Here is a 26,593-nt window from a genome sequence, read left to right as displayed (position 1 = left end):
CCCGATCCTGTCCCCAATTATATAGAATAACAGTGGCTGCATTTCAACAAAGTGCATGAGAAATGCTTTGAGGCAGATAGAGCGTTGTACAGAAAAATCTCACATTGGAGAAGAGCTGCAGTAGCAGTTGGCATCAAATGAGGAAACTGTGGGATGCAGGAAACATTTGAAAAATAAGAACCATACAACCATCTTGCAGCCTGTGATTTTGCTGTGTTTTTCACACCACTGCTCACGAAACATACTTAGCTCCTTTGTTATATTGTTCTATAATCCGTTCATCCTGGTTGAAGAACAACTTGTCAGACATATCAATTACAGTCTGATAATGCAAATCCTGAGCTTCTTTGAAAATAACATAGCATACAAAGGCGTCAATGTGATAAAGATAATTACTTTAATGCAAAACAAGGTAATCATCTAGGTGATTTGTCATTGTGATAATTAGAAGAAGCTTGCAGCTCCTGCTGTGGAAAGTCTTAATGCATGTGGCTTGTTAACTTTAATTAGCAATAATGTAAATCGTGTTAATGTTGATCTTCCTTCACGTACCTTCTGTGCCATGTACCCTGTATGCCTTATTCTGTCCAATCACCCTGTGATATGTATGTCCTTGTTTGCTATGATCTGCTTGTACTACTTGCAAACAAAGCTTTTCACTGTACTAAGGTACATGAGACAAATCAAATCAAACAATAACTATTGGATATGCAAACTTGTGAGGGCAGGTTGCAGGCTGCATTAATTGAGTTACTATTGGAGACAGTTTGGAGACAATTTGGCCGAGCTAACATGTTGGGAAAACCTGGACAAGTGACGAAGACAAAACCTGCTGGACCTATTAACATATAGCGGAAGATGATCCTCTCAATATGGATTCTGGTGACATTGAAGATATGGGAAATGTGAAAATGATTTGAATAGGGAAGAGAATGGGTGAAAATGGAAATGTGGTAATTGGGATAGGTACAGTTGGTGGCCCTGTCAAACATGATAGAAAGGAATTTTCATGGAGTGAAAGACAAAACGCAATGCAAGGTGACATTGTCAAACTGGTACGAGGAAATGGAGAAACTGAAAGGGCAAATGTCAGTTCAGTTACTTATTCCAGTTTTTAAAATAACTTGCTCTGATGAAGAATCCTATGGACTCAATGTTCAGCTTGCTTTCTCTTCATGGATGCTGCCTGACCCACTGTGATCTCCAGCATTTTTTTGTCCACAGTTCGATTCCCTTTTGGCTGGGTGTCATTGCGTTCAATGAACTGAAGGAGAGCCCATTGGAAAATAGGCCTCTTCAATGCATTTTTTTCACTCAATAATCCCTCCATAGTGAGATGAAATGTGCCCAAGGATCCCAGCTATATTCGTGAAACTCTTCAGCAGACTTTCCAAATTTCCTGACAGCTTTTTTGTGAGGTCAGCAGTTTTTTCTCACATTCTCAGAGTGATTCTTCTTTTGCAGGAGTGTCCGGATGTTAGGAGAGAAGCTGGAAGAGAGAAACAAACAGAAAAGAAGTGAGATGAAAATTATTGGAAAAAGAACTCTCATTCAAAAAAAAAATCAGTTTGGCACTTTTTGACAGCTTGACATTTGTTTTTACTTTGAGACAATTCTTAACAGGTCTTGACTTTTGTTGACAGTGGTTGACACTTCCTGACGAATTTTGACAAATTTGACAGTTCCAAAAGATTTATGTACATTTTATCCGCAATCTTCTGCACAGTTAATAACAGCACCTTGCCTCACCCTCCATAGACTTCCTGATACCTCCCCCTACCACCCACCTCATTACCACAATGTGCTCTAAGAATATTTCTTTTGGTAATCCAGCTCTCTAAAGCAGTACCCCGGTTATGCAAATGAAATGCACTGCTATTACCTGACCTAACCTCTACACTCTGGGTTCCAGATACCAGGAACGACAAAATCCAATTTCAGTGAAGGCAGGTCATCATTTAAATGGCCCAGTGACTCTGGGAAATACACGAGTGAACCACAGACCACCCTACACTGAAGATGAGAAATTCCAGGTTTGGGATGGGAATCCTAACCCCTCTATTCTCTTAATATAAACCAGTAAATGATTAAAACGGCCTACAGAGTGGCATTGTAACAAGGGATCAAGCCTTAAGGAAAACCAACGTCAGTCTATTGTAATGAAAACTGGAGCCCATCTCTTGTTGGTCCCTGTCAAATTCACTCAACATTATAACTCAAATAACTAAGTTGGATAATTCCATGAAGTTTCAGCTTCAAATCATAAACGATAGAAGTCATTGCTTTACACCAAGCTCATGATGAGATTGGATATCTTAAAGTCTTTCCTTGCATACCCATGCTAACACAGTGTCCCTTCAATGCTAGTCGTACATGCCCATTTTGATAACACATTGAAGCCCTTACTTGAAACTATTAATTCATTGAAATCAGAAAAGGATTTCAGCCAAGAAAATTTCCCAACAAATTCTAGCGACATAATTCAAATGGTCACAGTCAGAATGGGCTGCATAATGGTCACTTGGAGTGTAATTTTGTACTCTTCTGATGTTTTTACTCTCTCAACTATCCACCTGGCACAACAAAAGACGAGTGACACAAAAGGAATGGTCCATGATATTAAATGCACGAGTGCATTTGAAAAGGCCACATTAGGAGTCATTGGCATGAAAAGTGCACTGGAACTGCATGAAGCTAAATTGATGGATCAAGCCCATTCTTGGGGCTAATACCATCCTTCTCATATGTACTTTGTCACAAGTCCTTTGGTGATTAATGAGTTTAGCATAACAAACACTCATAGTATCAAATAAAGCAATACATTACGATGTATTTCTTTGTACATGATACAGTGCTTAATAATGCATCAGAAAGTCAGAATTCTATTTTCCCTGTGCTCAGTATCCCTCAAGAATGAGCCACAATTTCTTGCGCTTAGAACATTCCAGCACCTAAGTTAGTTGTGCCACTCCAGGAATGGCTCTTAAACATTCTTCAGTTTTTACAAGGCAGTACACTATGAATTGTTCTGATGTAGTAGTGTTTCAGTGATAGCAATTGATCTTAAGAAAAATCAACAAGACAAAACATGGTATTAGCATTAAGGGTGAATTGCCTTTTTATTTCACTTTCCCTCACTTATATTTTTAGCTATAGTTTACTATTTCAGCAAAAGTAAGGTACATCCTCACTCTCCCTCACTACTGCATTGAAGTGTCATCCATTGAATTGTGTGTCTTTAAAGATCAACTTTGTGAATTCTTTCTGACTTACTTATTGTATTTGCTTAAGCACAACAGTAAACATAATGCAGTTCAACAAGGTAGGGATTGCTGTATAAATGCTATCATGAAGGCTGTCAAATAAATTAGAAAGTACTTTTCCATATGCAAAGGTGGAACCTTTCTTACATGTCAAAGCTTGGTAATGACCCTTTTTCCCCAAGATAAATAAACCCATAAGCTTTATGACACCTTATGTCATGTTTGCAGTTCTCAGAGGCTTCATTATTGTCGCATGACAATTCTTATTAGACTGTTGAGCTCTCTTGTAATCTTTTAGTGCCAGGTAAGAAAACTTCCTGCTATTGAAGTGGATGTGTTGTGCTGAGTCATACATTTGTATTTAAATGCATTTGGTGACAGGACTAGTTTATTTTTGACTCTGTTATTTGTAACTTTCTTCATTTCACAATAGTATTTGCTTTGAAACTTTTTGTGTCTATTTCATTCAATAATTTTTAAATTGTTTAGGTAACGAATCTCCAACGATAGAAGTATGTCTTGGATAGTGGTGCAAAATGGATTGTCGATTCAGTTCTGAACATCATATTAGACTATTTCCTTTCATTTAGTGCATCTGTGAAAAAAAAGTTACTTGGTCATAACGAAATGATTTGTTCCGATAAAGTCTCTTGTACCTATTAGAATATAGAACATAGGACAAAACTGCGCAGAACAGGCCCTTCTGCCCTCGATGTTGCGCCGACCTGTGAACTAATCTAAGCTGCTCTCCCGACACTATTCCATTTGTTTCGCCGAACAAACAAATCCAGCCGACAAACACTTGTTTCAACAGCTGACCTGTAACATTTTCTTTAAAAAAATTGAAAAAAAGTGAAGTACAATTCAACGTCAAAGGGCATCATGGGTTTTAAATCCAATCTTAACAAATGTGCATGATCAAAACCAGGTAGCTAACAGCCCTGATTTTCCATGGAGTGGCAATTGCATGAAGAAAGAAGGGAGCTCTGCATTTTGGACAGGAGTTTCTATTTAACTCTCCCTCAGAAGAAGGGAGCTGTGCTTCCAATTTGACTGTTCTTACACAGTGCCACAATGTCAGAGGAAAGCAGACCAAACCCCTTTTCATAGCAGTTTGCTGCTATATTCTGATATTTAAAGCAGATTGCCAAGCAGATTGACAGGTATATAGGGTGCCGGGCAGTTGGATGCCAAATGTGCAGGGTACCAGCAGAGATGGCATAGGATGCCAGCTGGGTAGGATGTTCTGTGAAATGTTGTAGATTGCCAGGTGGGTAGGATGGTGGACAAGTATTTCAGATAGGTTGGGATGTACTGGGGAAATTGGAAGGATGGATGTCAGGTTAGAGATGTTCAGTCTTTTGGGTAGTTGGGGGAGGGTGTTAGATTAGGTATATAGAGGAAGGAGAATGGATGGTCGGGTTTGGTGGTGGAGATGTTGGGTCATGTCTGATGGTGAGAGGAGCGGTGTATGAGAGTTGGGCTAGGTCTGGAATGTTGTCAGCTCCCATAGCAGAGTGGGGTTTTTAGAGCCTGGTAAGGATGATGGAAGTAGGTGGGAAACAATGTCTTTAATAGTCTAGCTAGTCCTGTGTAACAATTTCACTTAAATCCATTGGAAACATCTGACATCTCCGATTTTTAATGGAGACTTTTGGAGGTCTCCAGATCTCGGGGAGTTGCCAAGTGGAAAATTCAATTTTCCAGTCGATTCCTTTGGAATGTGCTTTGATGGGGATTCTGCAGAGTCGTCAGGCACAACATCCGTCTACACGGGCATAATGACTGGACAGTGGAAAATCTGTTCCAATATTTCAAAAGCAAAATGCTGCTTATTACAATGGAATCTATAGTTTCAAAATTATATTTTTTTGAGTGAAATTCTAACTGAAAGGGGGAACTGAACTATCTTGTCCTATGGAAACCAAGACTGAAACTGGACACCAAAATTTCAACGGAAACTGAAATCAGACAAAAGAACATACAGCCACCTGAGCTGGGATGACATTCCAGTAATGCAGTACAGACAGGCTGAGAAGATAGAGGCAAACAGCGTGGAAAAAGACCCTGTGGTCCAACTTGTGCATGCCGACCAAGTTTCCTAAACTAAACTAGTCACACTTGCCTGTGCAGACAATAAGGTAAGAATAGGTAAATGCAAAGCTGTAATTTCTGTTACGAAAAGGCTGTACACAATCGAGACTGTTATAAGCAGAGTTGAGGAGCTTCTGCAAACACGTGCTGTTTTGATGAAGTCGGTCCATGGAACTTGATTGGTTGTATGCTGTGGTCAGCTGAGAATCAAGTTAAATCCTGGAAGACGAGGCACTGGAATTCTTTGTGATGAGCACAATGTTTCAAAGGACTCTGGGGCTAAAAGTAATGATATATATATGAGTAGATTGCAATGTAGATTTTACTCTCCTCTCCACCTATCTTCTTTTCTCTTCATCTTCAGTCCGCCTCCCCCTCCGTCCCTATTTATTCCAGAACCCTCTCCCATCCCCCTCTCTGATGAAGGGTCCAGGCCCAAAACGTCAGCTTTTGTGCTCCTGAGATGCTGCTTGGCCTGCTGTGTTCATCCAGCCTCACACTTTGTTATCTTGGATTATCCAGCATCTGCAGTTCCCATTATCAGAGGTGATAATGGATCCAGGTGCCAATTGTAACAATATAACAAAGAGGATGGAATCATGGAAAACCTGGACAAGTGACGAAGACAAAACCTGCTGGGCCTATTAACATATAGCGGAAGATGATCCTCTCAATATGGATTCTGGTGACATTGAAGATATGGGAAATGTGAAAATGATTTGAATAGGGAAGAGAATGGGTGAAAATGGAAATGTGGTAATTGGGATAGGTACAGTTGGTGGCCCTGTCAAACATGATAGAAAGGAATTTTCATGGAGTGAAAGACAAAACGCAATGCAAGGTGACATTGTCAAACTGGTACAAGGAAATGGAGAAACTGGGGTAAATGAAATAGAGCCCTTACAAGAAGTGGGGTAGGAGGAGTATAATCAAGGCATCTAAGGAAATTGCAGGCATGTAGTAGCAGGCACTGGTAGATAGCTGACCCTCAGAACTGGAAATCGAGAAATTATGAAGGAAAGGCAAGAGCAGGATGTGGCAATGACACAATAATCAATGTAGTAAATATGGGAGATGGCCTGAGCAATTCTGGAACAAACAACATTCCATGTATCCAATGAAAGAGCATGGGCAGATAGGATACAGAGGGATTCCTATCAAGGAATCTTGCATGAGCAAGTCGAACTTGGGGACAGAGCAGGGGGAGTAGTAGTTAAACACAGAGAAATTCAAAATATATCAGGAAATTGGTTCCCAGGTGCCAAGCTCTTGATTTTACTGAGATAGAATGAGGGACAGGCAGCCAACCTGCTCCTACGAGATGAATTGGCCGTTTACGTATGTGAATAAAGATAGAAGCCTCAGATGTAACTTGCTTTGTAGGGTTAACTGTGGCTGACTGAGTTTTCTGGACCTCTGGAATGTCTATAATGGGGTCGTTGTGGCACACTCTGTGAGAATCAGTTTTGATGTCAAATACAAGGAATTTCTACTGCTTTTAAATAGTTTTTGAGTTTCTGATTAGATGAGAAACATTTTCTTTCCGCCAAACGCAAGACATCTAAAATCCAGGTAAAACAAAGAAAATCTCAGTCACTATAACAACTTCCATATCCTGAAACAATTGAGAAGGGGTAATCAGATGTTTACTTTGAAGTTCTAGCTGTGGTTTGGCAATGCTTCAGTGCCCAGGACTACTGACATTCATGTTTCATAGAAGACAGGAGTAGGAATAGGCCATTCAATTCCTTGAACCTGCTCTGCCATTCAACATGATCATGGCTGATCGTTGAGCTCAATACCCGAATCCTGCCCTCCCCACATATCCCTTGAAACCTATATCCACAAGAACTATATCTACCTCCTTCTTGACCACATGTAATGTTTTGGCCTCAATCACTTTCTGTGGTAGTGAATTCCACAGGCTCACCACAGTCTTCTCTGGCTAAAGAAGTTTCTTCTCAATTCCATCCTAAGGTTTACACCTTATCTATAAAATATGATCCCTGATTCTGGACTTCCCACATTGGGAACATCATTCCTGCATCTAACCTGTCTAGTCCTGATGGAATTTTATAAATTTCTTTGAAATCGCCCCATTTTTCGAAACTCAATTAATATAATTCTAATCTACTTAATCTTTCATGATACGTCAGTGTTGCCATTCTAGGAATATATTTGTTAAACCTTTGCTGCTTGACCTTTATAGACAGAATATTGAGTCATTTATTGTCACGTGTATTCAATGCAAAAATACAGTGAAAAGGGTGTAGCTTTGCCGTAGATAAATGGTGCGATTGACATTAACTTAGAATGAGATAAGAAAAAAAAACTTTGAACAGAGTTCATTTCCACAGTCCCGCTCCGGGCTTTCCGTCCCTCACCATGCCTCCGCCAGAGTCCCGCTCCGGGCTTTCCGTCCCTCGCCATGCCTCCGCCAGAGTCCCGATCCGGGCTATCCGTCCCTCGCCATGCCTCCACCAGAGCCCCGCTCTGGCCTTTCCGGCCCTTGCCATGCCTCCACCAGAGTCCCGATCCAGGCTTTCCGGCCCTTGCCATGCCTCCGCCAGAGTCCCCTCTCGGCTTTCCGGCCCTCGCCATGCCTCCGCCAAAGTCCCGATCCGGGCTTCCCGGCCCTCGCCATGCCTCCGCCAGAGCCCCGCTCCAGGCTTTCCGGCCCTCGCCATGCCTCCGCCAGAGGCCCGCTCCGGGCTTTCTGGCCCTCGCCATGCCTCCGCCAGAGCCCCGCTCCGGGCTTTCCGGCCCTCACCATGCCTCCGCCAGAGTCTCGATCCAGGCTTTCTGGCCCTCGCCATGCCTCCGCCAGAGTCCCGATCCAGGCTTTCTGGCCCTCGCCATGCCTCGGCCAGAGTCCCAATCCAGGCTTTCCAGCCCTCACCATGCCTCTGCCAGAGTCCCGCTCCGGGCTTTCCGGCCCTCGCCATGCCTCCGCCAGATTCCCGCTCCGGGCTTTCCGGCCCTCGCCATGCCTCCGCCAGTGTCCCGCTCTGGGATTTCCGGCCCTTGCCTTGCCTCAGCTAGTGTCCCGCTCCGGGCTTTCTGGCCGTTGCCATGCCTCTGCCAGAGTCCCGCTCCGGGCTTTCCGGCCCTCGCCATGCCTCCGCCAGTGTCCCGCTCCGGGCTTTCTGGCCCTTGCCATGCCTCCGCCAGAGTCCCGCTCCGGGCTTTCCGGCCCTTGCCATGCCTCCACCATAGCCCTGCTCCGGGCATTCCGGCCCTCGCCATGCCTCCGCCAGAGTCCTAATCCGGGCATTCCGGCCCTCGCCATGCCTCCGCCAGAGTCCTTGTCCGGGCTTTCCAGCCCTCGCCACGCCTCAGCCAGATTCCTGCTCCGGGCTTTCCGGCCCTCGCCACGCCTCTGCCAGAGTCCCGCTCTGGGCTTTCCGGTCCTCCCCATGCCTCCACCAGAGTCCCAATCCGGGCATTCCAGCCCTCGCCATGCCTCCGCCAGAGTCCCAATCCGGGCTTTCCAGCCTTCACCACGCCTCCGCCAGATTACTGCTCCGGGCTTTCCGGCCCTCTCCATGCCTCCGCCAGAGTCCCGATCCGCGCATTCCGGCCCTCGCCCTGTCTCCACCAGAGTCCCAATCCGGGTATTCCGGCCCTCACCACGCCTCCACCAGATTCCTGCTCTGGGCTTTCCAGCCCTCTCCATGCCTCTGCCAGAGTCCCACTCCGGGCTTTCCGGCCCTCGCCATGCCTCTGTCAGAGCCCCACTCCGGGCTTTCTGGCCCTCACCATGCCTCTGCCAGAGTCCCGATCCGGGCTTTCCAGCCCTTGCTATGATACTGCCAGCATCCTGCTCTGGGCTGCCTCACCGGCCCACACTCGCTGGTCCACCCTTGAACGGCTGCTGTCGCTCCAGCCCGCGCTCGATCCGCTGACACTGCAGGACACAACCCGCGCGTTTGGCTCCTGCCACATGGTTCCTGGTTGCAACCTGTTTCCTTCCCGACTCCTTAGGATGGCAGTTAAAAGAAGTGGGGGAGTATAGAATTACTACAGAGAGAGAGAGAAGAGAGAAAAAAAAGGAAGGACAAAGAAAGAAAGAGAGCTGGTGAGCGGAGTGGAACTCCAAATGGAGCGACTTACCCTGCCACCATCTTGCCAAAAGAAGTATCTTTCCTCAGATAAGGAGACTAGACACAATATTCTAGGTACGGTCTTACCAATGCTCTGTATAACTGCAGCAAGACATTCTTATTCCTGTCCTACAATTCTCTCCCTACGCCTTCTTTACGGCCTGCTGCACCCCCACACCTACTGGTGCATGAGGGTACCCGGGTCTCATTGAACATTCCCCTCTCACAATGTATAGCCATTCAAATGATTCTTCTTACTTTTGCTTTCTAGAATGAATAATGTCACATTCATCCACATCATACTGCATCTGCTATGTATTGGCCTGGTCACTCTGCCTGTCCAAATCAGAGTGTAACATCTCTGCATCCTTCTCACAACTCACGCTTCTACCTGGCTTTATGTCATTTGTGAATTTTCAGATATTACATTTAGTTCCTTCATCTAAGTCATGAACACATATTGTGAATAACTGGCACTGATTCCTGTGGTACCCCACGAGTCAATTGCATTCAAAAGGACCCAGTTATTCCTATTGAGATAACAAGGTATAGAGCTGGATGAACACAGCAGGCCAGGCAGCATCAGAAGAGCAGAAAAGCTGACATTTCGGGTCTGGACTCTTCTGCAGAAATTTCCTCTGATGGTGCTTGGCCTGCTGTGTTCATCCAGCTCTAAACCTTGTTATCTCAGATTCTCCAGCATTGGCAGTTCCTACTGTCTCTGAATCAGTTATTCCTACTCTTTTTGTTTCCAGTTTGCTAACCAATTTCTCAGTACACTACTCCCAATCCCATTTGCTTTAATTCCATACATTCATTTCATACATGGAACTTTGTCAAAAGGCTCTGGCAGTTCACATAAACCACATCCACTCGTTACATCCTCGAAGAATCCTAATACATTTGACAAGCATCACTTCCCTTTTGTAAATTCATGCAAACTGTGTTTAATTCTACCATTATTTTCCAAGTGCTCTGCTAGAAAATCCTTGATAAAGGACTCAAGCAACTTCCCCATACCAATGTCAGACCCAATGATCTGTAGTTCACTATTTTTCTTCTGCCTCCCTTTTTAAACAGTGAGTTACATTAACTTTCCCCCTTTCTGTAGGAATTGTTTGAGAGTTAAAGAATCTCGGAAGATGACCACCACTGCATCTACTATGTCTAGGACCACTTACTTAAATTATCTGGGATATAGATTATCAGGCACTGGGGATTTATTAGCCTTCAATCCCAATAATTTCTCCAACACCATTTCTCTAGTAAGACAGATTTGTTTCAGTTCCTGCATCTCAATAAATCCTTTATTCCCCAAAATTTCTGGGACATTACTCATTTCCTCCTTTGTGAAGACAGAAAGCAAAGGCTGAATTTAGTCTGTTAGCCATTTCTTTGTTTCCCTTTATAAATTCCCTCATTTTTGACTTTAAGCGACCTTCATTAGTTTTCACCAGTCTTTTACTCTGTGCATACCTTTTAAAGTCAGTTCTTATGTTACCCTCAAACTAACTCTCATCCTCTACTTTTCCTTTTATATGGATCCCTGAGTCCACTTGATGAATTCTAAACCAGTGCCAAACATCAGGTCTATTGATTTTTCTTCACAATTTGTATGCCTCTCTTTTGCACCTAATACACTGTCTAGCCTTCCTCATGAGCCATGGTTTGTCCATTATTCTCTTTGCACTCATGCACCACACTGGAAAAAACAATTTATGATATTCATTCCTTTGCTCTTGGAATGTTTGCCATTACATATCTACTGTTGTTCCTTTCAGTAACATTTCCCAATTCAACACAGCCAAGTCACATCTAATACCATTGCAGTTTCCCCTATTAAGATTCAGCACCCTACTCTCAGCATTAACTATCTCACTCTCCATCTTGATGAAAAACTCAATTATATTATGGTTGCTGATCCTCAACAAGTTTCACTCAACGACATTGCCAATTATTTCTTTCTCATTGTATGACGCCCTAAATGGCCTGTTTACTAGTTGGCTCCTCAATGTATTTGTCCAAAAAACCATCCCATATACACTCCATGAATTCTTCCTTGACATATTGTGATCAATTTGATTCGCCCAAACTTAACGCAGACTAAAGTCACCCAGAATTACAGATGTTCCTTTACCGCATGCATTTCTGATTTCCCGGTTCATGCCATTCCTAACATCATCACTATAGTTTGGTGGGTCTATATACCACACCCATTAAAGTTTTTTGCCCCCTGGTATTTCCTATGTTATTAGCCTCCATTCTGGACTATCTATAAGCAATGGTATTGTAACTGTCAGTATGATGCAAAATTCACACGAGTCCTATCAATTATTTCTGCAGGACACTGTACATTTTATACACACTGAAGAAACAATAACATTTGACTGCAATTTATAATCTACAGAATATATATCATACATCTGTCATCTTTTTAGCTGATGCCACTATTCAGTTACATTTAATATCAAACATAAAGTTTGGCTGAGTTGATAGTTCTTGAGTTTGAGTCAGAGGCTTTAGGATTCAAGTTATATTTCCAGAATTTGAGCTTGGAATCTGCATTATCGGTGATGCAGTTTTTAAACTTCCATATCAAAAACAAATTAATTGATGAAGCATAAACTGATAAAACATAAACAACATGGGAAATTTTCAAGTACTTACATTACTTAAGAATTCAAAACGTACTTGTGGATTTCCTTTGATGTCCCTTACATTGAGATTTCACTGTTGAAGGGCTAGATTAAATCATACGCCAAAGGCCCAGACTTGGAGGCAAAGAGATTTTATTCATGACATCACAGAGAATGAATGCTGACAAAAGGTCAGGTCCACAGACTCTGGAAAGCACAAAAAAGCAAAATTTATGCAGTGGTACAAACATGTTAAAACAAACTGCAAGTGTACTGTGTTTTTCAAGGCAAGATCATTACTTAGGCAACCAGACATACATCAATTAAAGCACAATGCAGTGAAGGTAAGAGTATACAGATGCTGCTAGCCCCAGCTTTTTGCTATCTATCCTATGTGACTTCTCAGACAAGGGAAAGGCAGGTTGCAATTACAGCAATATGTACTGTTTCATAATGCTTAAGTTTCCCTACTTCAGTGCTCCTAGTCATGTAGTATTTTAACTCATTACTACTCCGCCTAGACTAAACAGTCTCAACATGCAAGTATTCCACACCCACTCTTCTTCGAGTGTCTTATTTCATTGACCTATCATCTGAGGCTGAGATATTCCTCACATTTTGATTTGTTTCTGATATGGAAGTTACACTTGGGACAATACTTTGAAAAAATTTTTAACAGCACAGATGAACTCCTCCTGTTTACTAGCACCGTCATTTAGCTTTGTCTATTCAAAACATTCAATTAATGCCTAGGCACATGGCTACAGTTTTTCAAATTATGCACATCCTGGGGGGCAAAGCAGCAAAGAGGCAATAATACTTGGGAATTAACACTCAGGCCAAATTGGACATCCATTTTAAAGTATATAAGATGGGTCAGGAATGTCTTGTGGCCAAGAAAGATGAAACGGTAAAACCTATGAATGATGCATCCTGGTCTGACTTGTTTCGTCTACCTTAGGACAATGTTCCAGCAGAGTATGAACAGTATGTTTATTTCCAAGTATGACTATTTTTAAAACTGTTTTTTAATCTCTGAGTCCATTAATAGTGTCCTTATCTCTCGGCCAGATGGCCACATTCAAGAACCCCCTGCTCAACCATGTATTATAATGTGCCTGAACAGGTGAAGCTAAACGTCGACAAGATGGATCAATCCAGTATTTCCTAGCTTTACTAGATTTTCCTACTTGATTTTTCAGCTTCATTGGTCACTACATGGCATAAGAATTTTCAGGTTGCCCATCTTACAACACGGCAGAGACTTAGACCATAAGAAATAGGAGCAGAACTAGGCTATTTGGTCCATTAAGTCTGCTTCACGATTCTATAAGATCACGGCTGATCTGATAAGCCTCAACTCCACTTTCCTGCCTTTGCCTTTAAATCCCTTAGCGATGAAAAATCTGTTTATCTTGGCCTTGAATTACTTAATGACCCCACCTCAATAGTCCTCTCCAGTAAAGAATGCCGTGGATTCACTACTCTCTGCGGGGAAGAAATTCTTCCTCATTTCTGTCTTCAATGCACAATCTCTGACAAGAAGATTCTGCCCTCTGGTCTTAAGACTCTTACACTCGAGGAAGCAACCTTTCTGCATTTACTCTGTCAAGCCTGCTAAGAATCTTGAATGTTTCAATACAATTGCCTCTTCTTCTAAACTCGAAAGAGTACTGTCCTAATCTATTCAACCTCTCCTCATGAGACAACTCCTCGGATCAGCACAGTGAACCTTCTCTGCAGTGCTTCGAACGCTGGCAAATCTTTCCTCAGAAAAGGCGAGCTAAACCTGTTCGTAGTACTGCAGGTATGGTTTCACGAGTGACTTGCAGAGTTTTGGTCCAGTCCAGCTACCTCCTTTTGACTTTTCCTTCATTTCCTCTAATTTTTCCAAGTACTTTTCTTCAAGCTTGCAAGAATTTTGAATAATTGCTTTATTATAAGTTCTGGATACTGGCATCTGCACACAAATAGACACCACCACAGCAGACGAACACCTTTCTCGCTGTGAAATCCCAGAGACGTCACAACACAGAGCTTTGTGACGCCATCGACCGTCCGGCGGACATCGACAGAACGCCGCCTCTGACTGGTCTGGCCGTTACCTCGGAGATTCAAACCAATAGGAAAGATGTTTGTTGTTCGGCAACATGGCGTCGCTCTGGTTGTGACTGGGAAGCTGTCGTATGGGGAAGTACTGTAAGCCGAACCGCTTGCGGTTACTCCTGGCTGTGATTTGTGCCCGACGTTTGGTGTGAGGCGCGCCGCGCTTGGCTGGAAAATGTCCAGTGAAGGGGGGAAGAAGCAGTTCTGGAAGCGGAATGTTTCTAAGGTCCCAGGCAGGTTCGTGACGCGTCTATTCGGTTACCCCTCTGCCCCCGTGCCGCTTGTTGATCTTGGCTCGGGCCGAACGGGCGGGGGAGGTGTGTGAGAGACAGTCAGGCTCACGACATCTCAGAGTGACCACAAAATAACTGACGTTTTAAAATGACCAAATCGCAAAGTCCCTAAACTTTTTAATTTATGTTTTAACACTAAGTAAATATTAAATTATCTGGCAAAGTGTTTCTTGTTTTGTTTTCCATTACTGTTCAATACCGAAAGGTAATATTAAGCTTACCACTGTCCATAACTTTAAAGGGAGTACTTCGATAGCGAGCGTTAGACAATAAGAGACAAATGCAGAACAAATTAGTTGGATATGTTAAGTCATGGAGATTACAGGGCTAGAGGCTTAAGGAGGTTCAGTCTGTACCATCGTGGTTCTTTATGTTGTGCAGTTTGTTATGCATCTTCCATTTATGGATATGGATCAACAATGTGCAATTATAGTTACCAAAGATAAGTATAGAGGTGGCCTGTATAAGTTGTTTTTTGTTTTTATAAGGTCTGAAGATGCTTCCATGAAACTTCAGGAGCCATGTGTTGAATTCCAATTACTTTGCTTACTTCAAGTTGAAGTAAATTGTCAGTCGGTGTCATGCAGGAGCATTGACATTTCACAGTAAAGTAAATCTGAGACAATAGGACAAACGGCCAAAAGCTTGAACAGGGCTAGGTTTTTTAAGGAGTAGAAAGAAGAAAAGAAAAGTGAAGAGGCATAAGGAGGGATTTTAGAACATTATTAGCTAAAAACTTGGAAAATAATTGGGAATCTTCTCGTGGGTTATACGTTTCAAGAACATATGGGGTAGGTGGGGTGAGGCAATGGGAGAATTTGAAATCAAAGATGAAAATGTTAAGTCGTGCTGTGACCCAACTGGCAACCATTTTAGGTCAGCAAGCTCACGGTTGGTAGTTATGGGCCTGGTATAAACCAGAAACAGAATGTTACTTACGGAAATTTTATGGAATGTAGAATTTGGGATGCTGGCCAGGAATGCATTTGAACAGTTAGCTCAATGATTGGAGGTTGAACAGAGATGGGTGACGTTGTGGAAGTGGAAATTAACTGTCTTTGTGGTGGTGGTGGTGTGAAAGTTGAAAGTGCTGAGGCCTGATTTATCATCTTGAACAGTCCAAAAATCACCTGGACTAAATTTCTCATCACATGCTCTGAACCAAGTTGCTGGTCATTTGCTCCAGTAGTGAGTAACTTCAGGGATTAAAAAATGTTGTGTCATCGCTTAGAAACTGAAAACTAATGCTAAAAGGATACAGAATATGGTAGCCCTGATCACTTTGATATGAATGAACTGGAGAAAGTTTTAAGCGACCTGAAATGTGGTAAAGTGGTGGCACATGACTACACCGCATTGAATTCTCCAAACAACCTGGAGCGTACTTGTGCATCAACAACTCAACACTCTCGAACGTATGACATGACAAAAATCTTTGCGATTCCAAAACTGGAAAAAATCTCACTTAGGTGGCCAGTTACTGCCCAATTTTACTACTTTCTGCAGGCTTTGCTCTCTTTGAGGGTCATATCCTGCAATGCATACGTTAAATCGAGAGCATTTTTATGTTGACCAAGCTGGTTTCTGTATTGGTCGTGGCATGTGATCAAATTCTGCCACTTGTCATTGACATCAAAAGTGGCTTGCGAGATAATCTGAGGACAAGTATGGTGCTACTGGGACAAAGCTTCAGATCGTGTGGCGCGGTGTCTTGTCCTTAGAGCTGTTCAGTATGCTTCCAACATGGGTTGAGACAGTTGCTGAAAACATCTTTTGTAACAGGTGATTTAGAATTCACCTTCCTGACTACAGACTCAACCTGCAAGTTTACCTTGAGAGAATCCTGGACGAGAAATCTCAAGTCTCTATGCTTTTCAGACTTCTGAATTTTCTCCTCATTTAGAAAATAGTCCATGGCTGTATTCTTACCAAAGTGCATGACCTCACATTTTTTCCCATGTTGTACACCATCTGCCACTTCTTTGCCCACTCTCCTAACCTGTCCAAATCCTTTGGAATCTTGGTCTGGCATGGCCCTCACTCTGCCAGTAGACCTGAGCACCTGATTTGAAGCATGCCAAAAACAGCAGTTTTTGCATATTTAGGGTGGCATGGTGGCTGACCAGTTAGCACTTCTCCCTCACAGCACCAGGTTTGATTCCACCCTTTAGCAACTGTCTGTGTGGAGTTTACACATTGTCCCCGTGTCTGCATGGGTTTCCTCTGGGTGCTCTGGATTCCTTCCACAGTCCAAAGATGTGCAGGCTAGGTGGCTTGGCCATATAAATTGCCCCTAGTGTTCAGGGGCGTAGATTAGGTGGGTTATAGGGGGATGGGTCTGGGTGAGATTTTCTGAGGCTTGGTGTGGACTTGTTGGGTCGGAGGGATTGTAACCACTGTAGGGATGCTATGGATATGCCTTTTGAGAGGAAGGTGAAGTCTCTGTTGCTATGTTTCCTTTACTTCATCTTTTGATGAACCATTCAAAACTAATTGCCACTGTGCTTGTTCTCTTACATCCTGCCGATGAATGGAAACCAAGTATTGAGCAGTCATGTTCTAATTGAGGGGCTGTGTCACCTGGAGGAACTGAACGGCCTATAAATGTTTCTAAATGTCAAATGTGTGTTTTTTTTAATCTAGCTAGCAATACCTGTTTCTTTTATGTACGAACAACAAGTATTTGTTTTTTGAAATGACATTTTTGAGATTTGAGATTTTTGTTTTCATTCTGTTGCAACCATGTCTGCCAAAATATTTCAAAGATTGCATGTGTCAGTTGGAGAAAATGAGTGTACTTGATGGGATCTCCGTTCTGATGTAATATATTAGTTTGTACTTTAACTTAACAATGTTTTGATTCATTTAATTACATCCTTGCACATTGCTCCATTGACAAGCTGATATGCTTGGAGTCAGGATGGCTAATTGCATAAAGTTAGTGTAAGAGTAAAATGTTACATAAACTGGTTTATGACAAGAATTGGGGATGTGAACCGGAAATCCTAATGAAGTTGTGGTCTGTCTGTTTCATTAACTATTCCTTAAATTTCTGCATGGAGAAACCATTTCTGATAAAACATGAGGATCAAGCCATTGGCCTAACTATCAAGTTTTTTTTGTCCTGTTAAGAAATATGACAAAACTACTTGCAATTAGATTTGGTTTTCAGGATTTCTAGTGCCGAGGTACATCAATTCTGGGTATGGTTTGGAGGGTATCAGTGACTTATACTGCTTCATTGATGCTACCATTTTTAGTACAAGTCTGAAATTAATAGTTGATTATGAAACAGAGTGGCTCATCTGATGTTTGTGCTCACTTGTGTCCACAGTGGAGGGTTACTAAATATTAATTTTCTCATTTTGCTGTGAACAGTGAGAGTAAATTTTACATTTGCGCTGTTGTTCAGAAAGGTCGACTAACCTGATACAAACCATTAATTGAACATGGCCGCCTTGGGAATCTGAAGCACAGGAATACATTACGCAATGCCGCTTCATACTGACCTTTTATAACTTGTAGCTCAGTTGTGGATGTAACTTAAACTTTTGCTTTTCCCATTACTGTCTATTCTTTTATATGCATCAATTTTTCTACTGCTGAGTCTAAAAATCAGTTCTTGTAGCAGTAAAACATCCCATCCTCAGAAAAAAGTAATGTAAAAATTGAACCAAGAAGATTTGCATGTGAATAATAATGATGCTCACCAATGCATCTAGAAATTTGGTTGTGCTTGAATTATGGTCCAGTGTCAAGTTTGTAAATCTGCCTGCATCTTGGTAATGCATCAGAGTAAATCATTATTTGCATAGATTGTCTCGTGCATTGGTTTAGGATTGTGCAGTGATCATTTGTGGTAGTCCATTGGCTCTACTAAGTCTGCTGTGCTGTTCATTGAGATCATGGCTAACTGGATAATCCTCAATTCCACTGGAACACAAGAACTGGAGTAGCCCAAGTGAAACACAGACATGCAAGGGAATTCCTAGGGGCACGGTTCTCCACCCATACTTGAATCAACAAACATAGAATTGGATCTCATATGTAAACCCAGAAATGACAGTACTTGCCATAATGACTGGATAGGATAAATTCTAAGTGGAGTCGAATAATATCACTTGACCAGAGGCTCCACTGATGATGTCACCTAGCATGATGCCAAAACATCTGAACAAAAACAAGCCAGCTCGGCGAGGCAAGTCAACAACCTCATCCACAACCCAAGCTACAGATCTTTGCCCATTCAAATCCCACTTTACAACATCTAAGCCATAGCCTGTAGGCTGCATGGTTTCAGACATAGATCCAAGTTACTTTTAAATGAATTCAGGGTTTCTGCCTCAAACGTCAAACCAGATATTGCAGAGGTTCACCACCCTCAGTGAAACATTTTTCTTCACGTGTCATCTAATCCTAACAATCATCTCAAATCTGTGGCCTGTGGCAACTGATCTCTTGACTAGAGAAAACCAGTCTTTCCTGAACACACTAATCCAAACTCTCTATTATTTTGGACACCTCAAGTAAGTAACCTCTCAGCCTTGTCTGTTTTAAGGACAACATTGCGGCCTTTCCAGTTTTTCTCATTGTTGTAGTTTTCATGCCCTGGCAATGTCCTTGTGAGTCACTCTTATTTTCTGAAGAACAATTATGTCCTGCCTCTAATGTAGTGACCAGAATTGTACGTAAGTCTCCAGGTGTGACCTAACCAATGTTTTGTCTGGTTTCAGCAATACATTCCTGTTTTTGTGTTCAATATCTTGATCAGTGAAGGAAAGAGTCCATATGCTTTATTTACTGCTTACCTGCCCATTCTGCCACCTTCATGGGACTGAGTGACATGCACATGTCTCACTTCCTTGACCTTGCTAAATATCCTCCTGTTTGTGTTTCACTTGTTTTGTTTACCTTTCCCAAAAGAGAAATAGCTGTCAACCATGACTCTTATCACCTGAGCAAATGTTGCATTCAACATGCCACATTTTCTTGTGTCCTCTGGGCTTTAATTTTCCTGACCAGTCTGTCATATGGAACCTTGTCAAACGCATTAGTAAAATTTGTGTAAATTACATCTACTGTATCACCCTTATCAGTCTGTCTTGTTACTTAGAACATTCAATGAAGTTAGTAGGACGTGATCTTGCCCTAACAAAATCATGCTGAGTATTCCTGATTAGACTGTGCCTTTCTAAATCACAATCTCTCAGTTTTGATTCTTGCAATTTGCCTGAGGTCAGACGGGCTAACGCACAATCATTTGGCCTACCCCCAGAATATATTTGTATCTAGTGAAGGTTGGAAAATGATCTTTGGAACATCCACCATGTCCTCACTGGTTTCTGCTTAACAGCCTGGGATACAATTCCTCCAGCCCAATAAAAGAAGATCTAACTATCGCTTTTGATGTTCAATAACCTCACTGTCACTGAATCTCTCACTGTCAACATCCTGGTCGTTACCATTGACCAGGTAAGGAATTAGACTAGTTATATGAATATTGGGGCGACAAGATCAAGCCAGGGGCTGGCAATCCTGCAATGAGTAACACACTACCTGTCTCTCCATATTCTGTCCAGTATATACAAGACACAAGTCTTGTATTGGAATTATCCCCACTTGGGTGAGAGCAGTTCCAATGACATTTAAGAAGCTAGACACCATTCAGGATCGAGTAGCCTGCCTGATTGACACCACATCTACTCCCTGTGCCACTGATGTTCAGTAGCAGCAGGGAGTACTAACACAAGATGCACTGTAGAAGTTTACCAAGAGATCCTTATATAGCACCTTCTAAACTTGTGACCACTACCATATCAAAGGGCAAGGTCAGAAGATCCATCGGAGCACCGCCACCTACAAGTTGTGCTCCAAACCAATGGTGACTTTGAACTATATCATCTTTCTTCCATTGTTGCTGTCTCAAATGCAGAGGTCATATGACACCAGGTTATAGTTCAACAGATTTATTTGAAATCATAGTTTTTGGACTGCTGCCTGTTCAGCTGACAAGGGAGCAGCGCTCTGAAATCTTATAGTTTCAAATAAACCTGTTGCATTATAACCTGGTGTCATGTGACTTCTGACTTCATCCACCCCAGTCCAACACCAGCACCTCCATTTCATGGCTACCACTGAAGCAAATACTGGTATGTCGTCCTAATGGCATCCTGAGTCTGCTTGCAGTAAATGGACAGCAGGATCAAGAATGATTAACTTTAATGATATTGTCATCAGCTGCAAATTTCTCCTTTAGCTTTACTCTCTCTGCTTCTGGATAACCAAGGAGCTCTAGAATTCTTGATCATTAATATCACAAACTGTTATAATTGGCCTTTTGCTTTGTGGGAACTATAGTATCTCCATAGTAGATTACAATAAAAGCTTATATCTGTATTCTGCTAACTTTGGAAAACATATCAGAAATCGAGCATGATAAAGAGAATATACATATTATTAAAAAGTATGGAAATATGAGTATGTTATAGTTTGGTCATGCAAATTATTCTGAAATAACTGACAGCCTCTTATCTGTGACACTGTGCCAGGCATTATTTGTCAAGTGGGTAGAAGCAGAAGTTGTTTACAAAATATGCAACTGAAATTCACTTAGCCAGCCCACATTGACCATAGGGTATGACATTCCTGCTGCCATTTTTAACTGATCTCACACTCTGTAAAAGAGGTGTAGTAATAACATTTTTTCAACTGAAGTGTTTAAACAGTAGGGGTGAAATATTTGAACTTGTGATTGACCACGTTGTCCGTGACTGTTTTACTCTGCATGCTACTAATCAGCTTGGAATCGGAATACCCAGTATCATCCCTTTATCAGGCCATGTTGAGCAGCACTAGAATGTTTAACCTTTATGATTATTGACAGAGGCATGCTGGAAATTACATGCGTTTGCAAAGTTAATGAGCGCAAGGCTTGCTGACCTTGGTGAAGGGACTTCTTCATGCACTGTTTCATTGTTTATATAAGATTAATTGTGCCCACAACAGGAGTAAATTATGTTTGCATTTCACCTTTATTTGACACGTAGAACCACACCTAATCCGATGGTGTGGGGTGCGCAGGTGAATTTGCTTAAATTATTTTTTCCGCAGAGCATATGATTCCCTTGGATTAAGTGCTTCTTGATTTGAAAGTTTGCGGTGGGTGTGTATCTCAGATTCTTTGAGAAATTGAACCATGTACCTTTACCTTTTTTGTAATTTACAGTAAGTCTTGATATATCGCAATCTGAGTCTTGGCTGGGTTGGTAGATTAACAAGCATGTAAACATATCATTGGATGCAGGAAATGGGAAAGTGCCTGCATGAAGCTGGCAGAATGACAGGAAAGAGAGCATGCATTTGGAGGAGGGAAGTGTGGGCCAATCTCTGTACCCCTTTTTTTTGTTGTTGCTGTTGTCCACAGCTGACTAAATTAAATGTGAAGGCTTTCATTTTTTTGTACAATTGCAGACACAGTAATGCAACAGGGCTGATTTATGCTTTGCATGCATCAAGCATTTGGGTTGCTCTGCAGTTTAGCAGGGGTGGGGGGGTGTAAAACATGGTGGTGATATTGGTGCCTGTACAAAATCCATATAGCTAGATTAGATCTTCAAACAGGGTGTAGGCGGATGATTGGTGAAGGGAATAATTAAATAAAGGAATGCTTGCTTGAGGAAGGGTTGGTGATGTGAGGAGAAAGGAGAGAGGAAACGAAAAGACCAAAGAATTCGAAGAATGTGAAAATACAGAAGCCCTGAACCATCTTAAATTCATGTGGCAATAAATAGTGTTTGTAAGTAGCTCACGAATCTTAGGAGCAAGTTAATAACTTTTTAAAACACATTATAAATCTCATGTTTTCCACATTTCCTGCATTACGGTGCAGCCGTTTATTTGAATAGTGCAAAATTTGATTTTTGTGACTCATTTGTGTATTGTTACTGATTTGTGCTTTTGTTTGCAGTATACAACATGTATATGGAGCTCAACATCCACCATATGATCCTCTGTTACATGCAAAGTAAGTGTGAAAATTATTATTCCATTGGTATAACTCAAGGTATTTTGCATTCTTCAAGATCAGAGTATTATTGCTGGGGAGTACAATATTTCTATGCATTTGGTGCTGACTTTGGGATCTGCTTGGCTAGATTGATTTTGAAGGAGTGTAAATTTTGTAAGCAAGTTCCTCTTTGAGCTTGGGGGTGCCTGAGAGTGCTTCTGACAGAGAGGCTTTGAATAACAAATGGGTATATAAGCAACTGAAGGAGGCTATAAGGATTTTTGAACAATGGGAATATCATTGTGAATAGACTGGACCAGCCATGATTGGTTAGTTCAGTATGGAGAAACTGAAGTGTCGCTTACATTTTTACTTTGTCAAAACTGAAAAGTGTGAACATAAGTTGATGGCTAAATTAAGCGTAGGCACAATTTATTAAATATTGTAATTGTTTGTCTTTTTGTAGCGATGCAGTAAATATTGGCTGGCTGTGGGAAACATTAAGATTGGGCCAACAGGAAGCATTGAACATGTTTGAAATCTGTTCATTAATGTGAATAGTGAATGGCATTCAATATAGCCACAACTTCACCTAACCCAACTATCATGAAGCTTTTTGTATTATCTTGTGACTTCTGTATTTTCCACCCAATTCTTCATCTTTTCAAAGTAAGACAACTAAAAATCAAGGAACAAGAAAATATAATTTGGCTGAGGATTTCTCATTTTTCTTAGAACCTTATTGCTTCCACTGCTGTGAATTTCCTGCAGAGTTTCTTGTCAGGACTAAAAGGGACCCGAAGAAACTGGTAGAATACGTGTAATCTTTCGATTTAAAAATTCCACTCACCTCAGTCAACCACCAGCATTTTAATTGTCCAGTTCTGGACAAAACTTTAATTGTGGTCACAGTGAAGAGGCATCATGTTTTAACCTACCTTTGCAAATGTTTAATTACATAGGTTTGACTTTCAAGTTAGAAAACAAATCCTTATTCAACATTCATTATACGTTGTGATTAAGTTCTACATATAACCTGGAGGGTAAGAGAATTATTTTCGAAGCTTGGGATAAATTGACTGCAGGGCTTTTGGTTTATCTTATCCTTAAAATACTTCTCAGTGCATTGATCCTTTTGAAGGCTGGGTGCGTGGAATCAAGATCATTGGCGATGGTATCAGCAATGAACTAATAGGCTGATCAATTCTAGATTCAACTTGCAGCAAATGCTGTTAAAGTGCATTCAATTTTTGACTCACTGTAGAAATTTGTTCCAATCATTAGTTGGCACCAGAATGCTATTTTTTCACCTTTTGCAAGGTCTGTATTTGCACATTTTGTGTAAAGTTTGGTTTTATAATACTTTCTGCTTTATGACGATACCTGGCTGATTGAACAAAATGTTGAGAGCTGAGAATTACACTGGAATTTTAAAATTGATCCTGGTCTATCGGAGATGGCAGAAAGTTGACTTCGTATGCAGATATAATGTGAGACATTTTGACCATTGATGGATAAATCATGCTGAAGGACAGTTTTAAATGATAAATAAGATTCTGACAATTCTGATCAAAAATAACAATACATTTTAATAATATTCAATAACTCAGTAAGTATTTCTCCAGTGTTGATCTGGAGTTAGAAAAAGGAATTGGAAATCCAAAACATAACACTGAGTAACCAAAGGCTATTAATCTTATTGTTATCTGAAGCTGCACTAAATATTAATGAGAAACATTGATGCAGTATTAATTCTTTGGCCAACAGCTTACTCAAAGCAAATTCAAAGCCGCAATCTCTATCAATGAGGACAAAGAAGATTACGACTTTTCAAGAGTTTGAGAGTAATACAAGCGACGCCTGGGATGTTGGTGATGATGATGATGAACTCTTAGCAATGGCTGCTCAGAATCTGAACACAGATGTTGTGATGGAAACAGCAAATAAAGTACTTCAGATTCACAGTAAACTGCAAGAACAGAAGCAGCAGGACAACCAAATCGAGACATTACCTGCTCAATTAGACCATTTGGAACAAGCAGACAATAAAACTGACATTGTAAAACCTACCAATGCAGTTGAGGTTAATATATCAGGTAATTTGAGCTATAAAATCTCATTTTATTTATGTTGACACTTCTCTGCCACTTTGGCATTCAGATTGAAACTCTCCAGGACTGAGCAGGGAGTTGTTCTTCCTTTTGACCTGGTGGGAAAAATGCTGAATTGAAGAATTTTGGGTGCAGCAATGTCTTTTTAGGAAAAAAACCTCTCTTGTACGTTCATATTAACATTTGGCTGAAATACTGTAATTGGCAGAAATTCAGTAGCACACAAATTGTGTGACTGTCCAGCCAGTTGCTAAACTGGTGAAATTCTTGCGATTTGTGTGATTTAGTAATTGAACTGAATGTTTAGTGATTGATAAAGTTCTAATCTAGTTCATTTGCTGATGGTAAGTCTTGTTAGCAAGATTGTGGATTTGATTCCTAATTAGGCTTGCTTTATACTTGGATATAAAATAATTTATGGGAATTTAGGAACAGAGGAGCTTGGAGCAGAAGTTGGCCACTTGGCATTTGTTATGCCATCCAATAAGATCATGGTTCAGTTAGTTACACCAAATTCCATTTCCCCAATAACCTTTTACTCCTTTGCTTGACAAGAATCTACCTCTTCTGCCTTGAAAATATTTGAGGGAAAGAGTTCCAAAGACACTACATCTTTGGTGAAGAATGTATTTCTCCTCCTCTGCCTTAAATAGGTAACAACTTTTTTTTTCGAAGCTGTGACCCCATATTTCTAGATTCTCCCCGTATGAGAATCCCACATCCTTTGCATATGTATCTTGTCAAAGCAACAAGATCTTATGTTTCAATTAAGTCGCTTACTCTTTTAAACTTAACTGAATACAAGCTTAACCAGTCCAAACTTTCCTCCTAAGAAAGCTTACCCGTACCAAGTACTGGCCTAAGAAACCTTCTCTGATTTGCTTACAATATAATTACAGCTTTTTTGTAAAGGAGGAGTCCAATAGTGGATAAAGTACTCTAGATTTAGTCACAACAACATCTTGTATAACTGAGCTATGACCTCCTACTTTTGTGTTTAATTCCCTTCACAATAAACAACATTGTTAGCTTTCTTAATTACTTGCTGAACACACTTACCTTTTGCCGTGCATGCAGTAAATACCCAAATCCTTCTGCATCTCAGAGCTCTGACATCTCATCATTTAGACAAAACCCTTCTTTTTGTTCTTAATGCTAAAATAGTTTTATATTTTCACACGCTATTCCATTTGCCATATCTTTGCCCATTCACTTAACCTGCCTTTTCCAGCTTCCTTATGTGCTGTTTATAACTTACTTTCCACCAATTGTTGCGTTGTTAATAAACATGACAACACTACCTTCAGTCCACTCATCCAAGTTACTTATGTAAGTTGAAAAACTTCGAAGTCGTGCCATTGCTGCTTGTAGCCACTACTTGTTAAACCTTGATAACCAGCAAACTCTTTACTTAGGTGCTCTGTTTCCTGTTGGCTCTCCAGTTTCTTTTAATGGTGTCAATTTGTTACCCTCAACAGAAAAGATGTTAATCTTTGTTGTCACAAATGTGGTTAGAAATTGCAAGTACAGTACATCTGCTAGTTTCCCTTTGCTCCCTCTGAGAAGTCCAAGAAATTGGTTTGAAAGATTTCCCTTCCACAAAAGTAATTTGATTCTGCCTGATTACCACACGGCTTTTCAGATGACTTGTGATAGCATCTTTAAAAATCACTGACAGCATCATCTCATGATAAATGTTGAGCTTAATGGCCTGGTGTTTCCTGCTCGCTCACTTCCTTTTTGAATAAAAGAGTTAAACGGACTTTTCTGCTCTAACAGGACTGTCCCCGAACCTTGGAAAATTTGGGAAACTGAAACAATGCATCAGCTATCTCAATACTTAATTTTTTTAAAGATTCTTGAATGTCAGTCTTTTGCATCCAGGACATATCAGTCTGCAACTCCAACAATTTGCTCATGCCATTGCTGCTCGTACTGATTGATTGCCCTTTCCCTGAATTCTTTGATCCCTTCCATTTTTT

The 26,593-nt window shown here is 41.2% G+C and overlaps 1 protein-coding gene and 1 long non-coding RNA gene across 6 annotated transcripts in view; one reads left to right on the top strand and one right to left on the bottom strand.

Moving 5' to 3' along the window:
* Window positions 1-378: 378 nt before the first annotated feature.
* LOC125463233 (uncharacterized) lies at window positions 379-14,145 on the bottom strand. Its single transcript, XR_007249790.1, has 3 exons — window positions 13,951-14,145; window positions 12,128-12,303; window positions 379-1,489 (listed from the first exon to the last, which is right to left on the bottom strand). It is a non-coding gene; the product is annotated as an uncharacterized LOC125463233 (long non-coding RNA).
* A 22-nt stretch (window positions 14,146-14,167) lies between these two features.
* The window catches only part of tbc1d22a (TBC1 domain family, member 22a), a 365,864-nt gene continuing 353,438 nt past the window's right edge, over window positions 14,168-26,593 (top strand). For 2 of the 5 annotated variants that reach the window (XM_048554228.2, XM_048554224.2), the window contains exons 1-3: window positions 14,172-14,439; window positions 22,462-22,518; window positions 24,268-24,596. In XM_048554228.2, the coding sequence (XP_048410185.1) occupies window positions 14,378-14,439; window positions 22,462-22,518; window positions 24,268-24,596 (448 nt within the window). In that variant the 5' untranslated portion in view covers window positions 14,172-14,377. Of the gene's footprint in view, window positions 14,440-22,461; window positions 22,519-24,267; window positions 24,597-26,593 lie in introns of all 5 variants that reach the window. The other 3 variants (XM_059654624.1, XM_048554225.2, XM_048554226.2) reach the window with 3 other exon arrangements.

The sequence above is a fragment of the Stegostoma tigrinum genome, chromosome 25 (assembly GCF_030684315.1).
Source record: "Stegostoma tigrinum isolate sSteTig4 chromosome 25, sSteTig4.hap1, whole genome shotgun sequence".
Lineage (NCBI taxonomy): Eukaryota > Metazoa > Chordata > Chondrichthyes > Orectolobiformes > Stegostomatidae > Stegostoma > Stegostoma tigrinum.
The sequence above is the reverse complement of the archived record's forward strand: the minus strand, read 5'-3'. Positions and strand labels throughout refer to the sequence as shown.